Source organism: Coffea arabica, chromosome 8e, assembly GCF_036785885.1.
Source record: "Coffea arabica cultivar ET-39 chromosome 8e, Coffea Arabica ET-39 HiFi, whole genome shotgun sequence".
Lineage (NCBI taxonomy): Eukaryota > Viridiplantae > Streptophyta > Magnoliopsida > Gentianales > Rubiaceae > Coffea > Coffea arabica.
Window position 1 is genome coordinate 26,440,806 of NC_092324.1, and position 4,975 is coordinate 26,445,780.

The 4,975-nt window shown below is 37.2% G+C and overlaps 1 protein-coding gene across 1 annotated transcript; it reads right to left on the reverse strand.

The window, feature by feature from the left end:
• Window positions 1–1,633: 1,633 nt before the first annotated feature.
• Window positions 1,634–3,680, reverse strand: LOC113704125 (protein NRT1/ PTR FAMILY 5.5-like). Its single transcript, XM_027225794.2, has 3 exons — window positions 3,509–3,680; window positions 2,859–3,364; window positions 1,634–2,644 (listed from the first exon to the last, which is right to left on the reverse strand). The coding sequence occupies exons 1-3, from the start codon at window positions 3,677–3,679 to the stop codon at window positions 1,897–1,899; spliced, it is 1,425 nt and encodes a 474-aa protein (XP_027081595.1). The 5' UTR covers window position 3,680; the 3' UTR covers window positions 1,634–1,896.
• Window positions 3,681–4,975: the final 1,295 nt, after the last annotated feature.

Sequence of the window (4,975 nt, forward strand, 5' to 3'; positions counted from 1 at the left end):
TTTCATAAAAGAGACTCTTCTCCCCTTAAGGATTTTTTTAAAAGGAAGATAAAAAGTCAATTAATTAGTATCATTAATAATTGCATTTAAGAATTCATGGTGTAATATGAATAAATATTTTATAAAAATGATAATATGATTATAATGGATAGAAACTAAAAATAACTTGTAATAAAATGAATGTTTTGAAAGTAGAAAACATTTGCAACATATCAAAAAATATTTTACTGACAAACCAAACACCGAAAAATGATGAAAAAAGGAATTTGGAAAATATTTTCACTAAATAACCAAACACTGGAAAATTATGGGGAAGGAAATGATTTTTCAGGAAAATGACTTCTTTCCCTAGGAAAATATTTTCAGTCCAACCAAACGGACCCTAAATCACAAATAAACTGGATTAAGGTAAACACAGATGCAGCTCTGAGTAGTAAGAGCAACAAGGCAGGCTGGGGCATTGTGGCTAGGAATTGGCAGGGGACGCCGATTGGTACCTGGGCAATCCCAACTAGAAGCTGCTCAAGTGCTCAACTGGAGGAAGCAATGGCAATTAGAAGGTCAAAAATGGTGAAATGCACTGTTTGAATCTGACCGTAAACAAGTGGTGGACAAGTTAAATACAAATGAAGAGGAGGCTGGCATTGCTACCATTCTATTGGACATTCGAAAACTAAAAGAGGATTTTGACGAATGTTGCTTTTCCTTCACAAAGAGGAGAAACAACTCTGTAACTCATCACGTAGCAAAATTTGCTATTAGTCTGATTGATATAGCTCAATGGAAGTACGACTTCCCAATTTGGCTGCTGGAATTAGTCCAAGCAGATTCAGTCGAGCAGTTGCTCTAAGTGTGTACTTTATATGGGGTTAATAATATGTTATCATTTTGGAAAAAAAAAATCTCAAATTTTCAAGTTTATCCTATTTAAATCCTATCAGTGACAATGAGAACATAGAAACTAGAGAAAATATCAGGCCAAAAGGATCCAACAAATCCTGCAATTGACTCAAGTCTTTGCTAAATTCGTTTCATAATGCTGCAGTTATTTCCTATGCTACCAAACATGAATTTGGCTTTTCTCATTTAAATCCCCGCTGTCAAACATAATTTATTAAATCAGGTTTTGCAAATATAAACTAAAGGAAAGTCATGCACGAGCCTGGACTTCTCTACTATAAGCTTATTACTACAAACAAAAAATTTGCATCTCCACATTAATACGAAAATTGCTAATAAAGGACAAATTATTCCTTATTAAAACTCAAATACTTGACTGTTTACTTCATTGCTTGATGCTTAAAACTAAACTGCATATGTGTGAACACACAAAAACATTTGTTTCTGATAGTTACAGCCTTAGCCAGGCCTTATCAACATCTCATTCAACCTGCCTTAGAAAATAGAAAGAAAATCACATTCAATTCTCAATTCTTTATTTTGCACTATTTTGTTGGGTGAGCAATTAACAGGCACGTGAAATAGTGGCTCAATGGGGGAAGAAAAAACGAGGGCTATTCCTTTTTTGTTTTTGGATTGCGTGATCAATTAACAGGAAACGATATAAGCAAAACAATTCTTCATGTTCAGGCCCTTGATTTTCCTTTGTGAATAATGAACTGAAAAAAGAAACTTAAAAATACTGGTTCAATTGAATCTTAAAATTAATGCAAAACATGGACATGAATGCTGTAGTGTCTGAAGTACAATCTCGATTTAGTACAAGACCTCTGAAACTTGAATACATAATGTTCCAGTTCCCCAATTTTAAAACCTCTCAAGCCTGGCCAGATTCTTCAATTCTCGATTCTCAATTAATGGCTTCATGTATTTTCCGTTATGAAATTGACAAAGTCTCCATTCTGGAGCTCATTTCCAGTTGTCTCGGATTTGGTATCACTTGAAACTGGTCTGTATCAGGGCCGTCAACAAAAACCAGAGGAAATTTGCAGCGCTCAGACCGGCAAGCACCCAATAATAGTAATTCAAGTGACTCTCATTCAAGTCATGCTGAAACCAACTCTTTTTCCCTCCTTTCTCGCTAATCTTGCCCACCAAATGAACTGATAAAACACTTCCCATGATTCCCAGACCGGATAATCCAGGATTGAGGTAGACAAGGTACTTTTTCATCGATGGGGGACTTTGATCATTCAAGAATTCTGCAACACTGTTCTCATAAAATGAGTCTAGCCCACCAAGAAGAAAGAATTGCGGAACAAGCAAAAAGACAGTCATGGGGATTTTCTCGTTAGGCTTGTCAATTAAACCATCACTTCTTATCACATGTATCCCGTGAGTTTCTGCAATGGCCGCAAATATGCAACATAATGCTGAGCATATTGTAGCTAATGCAATTCCAGTTGCTGGTGCATACCTTCTTCCGCCTGCCACTTTCATACAGTTGTATACCCTTTTAAAACCCAACTTCGCTGCTTCATATAGCAACAGAAGGGTTGAATCAGGAAATTTCAATTTCCCAACCTTGTAATTCAGGTGGCTTGCTTGCTCTACGAAGTATGTGTTTCCCACGGAAGTAACTACAGAACAAATTATGCAGGTGATCCAAACTGGAAGCATACAGATTATGACCCGTCTTTCTTGACTTTGAGTCCTGAATCTGATAATATCCCTGTCAGAGAACCTAAGCAAAGGAAGAGAACAGCAAAAAAATTCCTATGGTCAGAAGTTTCATTATCTCTTACTTGAGAACAAAGAAATAGATCTGTATTTGATTTATGGAACACCCGACACTCTATTCCTTTTCAAGTGAAAGTTGAAAAACAGGGAAGAAGGGCAAAAATTAAGACTATGATCAGGAAGAGGAAGATGGAAAAGGAAGGATGTGTGGGGTGAACCCAAGTCTGCTGCCCTGGTATTCGCATGAACCCTGAATGAAAAGAAGTGTTGCCGCCAGTGTGAAAATTGCTGGAATTCCAAACCGAAGTTTCCATGGGTGTATGTATGGAAGTGCAATTAGTGCAATAACCGCGACAATGAGCACAAAGATAACGCCTAATGATCTTAGGCCCGATATGCTGCTTCCGTTTCTTTGGTTCTGTCTCTTAACAAGCTCCATCATTGCTTCTACTGGTTGAAACTGAAGTTTTGATATATCCTCTTCAGGTTGAGGGCTTTGTTGCCTGTTGCTTGTTTTATCAACAACTTGGCTCCTTTCAAGCTGATCCAATGCAAATGCAGCTAATGAAACATTGTGCCCACTCACTCCAACAGCTGTCAACGCCAGACCTGTGTAAAAGATAGCCTTCTGTGTGTGACCAATGCAATTAGGCTGGTAATTAGCACAGATGTGCATTAACTTGTGCAGTGCTGGTGGCGTAGACATTGACAGAAAACCCAAGCCCTGCTCATAATTTTGGATAATCAGTTCAAGAAAGTCCAGTAAAACTGGAAGCTATACTTCTATCAAGTTAGGCCGTGAAATTGATGACTAAATGGAAGGAGGGGAGGAAGAACTGTGAATGAATTTGCCGACAGGAGAACTTACAGAGGAAAAGGCTATACTTGAGAGAAGCAGTATCCAGTAGTTATCCACTCCAAAGTCCCCAAATAAGAAAAGAATAAAAGGGACCAATTTAGTTAGGCCAGTGTATACATTCATTATTCCTGCAGCATGAGTAAACCCAACTTTCCAAACATCTGTTAAGTACTTCTGCATTATCCACGTCACGTAAGTCGCCAACAAATCAGCCCATATCAGAACTGTTAACAAGCAGAGGAAGTTAAAGAATGACAAGGCCTTTGATGACTCTGAGATGAATTAAAAGTACCCATTATTCTGACAAATGCCATTGCTTTTTCGAACTTCTCGTTGAAATCCTGAGTGTGAGAAAAATACTATCAGAACAAAGGAAATTAAGCTGACGAATAGAGCAGTTTCAGAACCATATGGTGGCCATAGCAAGCTGAAAGAAACCAGAATTAATAGTTTGGATTGAGGTTTTTCTTTAATTACCTCCAGCAGCTATGTGTTCTGCTGGTCTGCGAGGGAAAAAGAGAGACGGAGAAACTTCTCTGCAAGAAGTCGTTGTTAGGAAACTAGTTTAATTTCTTTTAAACAGATTCCTTATTTTGTGTGAAAGTAACTAGATTTCTAATTGATTTTAGTTACTTAAATAGTAGTCAAGGAATTTCCTATGTGTACGAGTTTAGGAAAAGGAGTTATTTCCTATTCTAAATCAGGGCAGGAATTAGGAATGATTTCCTATTATTATTTGGGTTTTGTCCAAATAATGTTCCTTATAAATAGGTGGGTTAGCATACTACATACAAGGGCACACAAGGGGCGACATGTAGCCTTATACATGGATGGTGAAAGAGGGTTCTTGGGAGATGAGAGATGATATGAAAGGATTGGATTTGGATTCAAATTGTATTCTTGTATAGAGTTTTTCTCTCATAATGAAGAACGAGTTTCTCTCCGGGGATGTAGGTTTAATGGTAGAGTCGAACCATGTTAAATATTGTGTGTCGTTTATCTTTTATGCTTATGGTTTGTTTATCATTAAATTATTATATACTTGATATTTCAATAGTTGTTTGTTCCGCGCTTTAATCCTAACAAGTGATATCAGAGCTTGGTTGTGAGATTGAGCGGCTCACAAGTACTTGAATCCCAACAAACTGAATGGTTGAATTAAGAGTTTATTTGTTCAAGGTTGGATCCTGGTTAATTATTGAGATCAAGTGCGTTGGTGGCTGTTACCAATTGAACAATTTAATGGGTGTTATTCTTATTTCAAAAGTTTGGTAAGAAACATTAAAAGTGAAGAATGGAAAGTTGAAAAACATGAAGATACTTGACAGTGAATCTATACCGGTGATTTAAGAGTCAAGAAAAAGATGGAGTCTAATGTCGATTTTTGAACATAAATCGTTGGGTTGATATCTGCTTCGGAAGCTGCCTGTCCTTCAACTGTATATCTATTAGTCTCCACAGTCTTATTGCACCTTT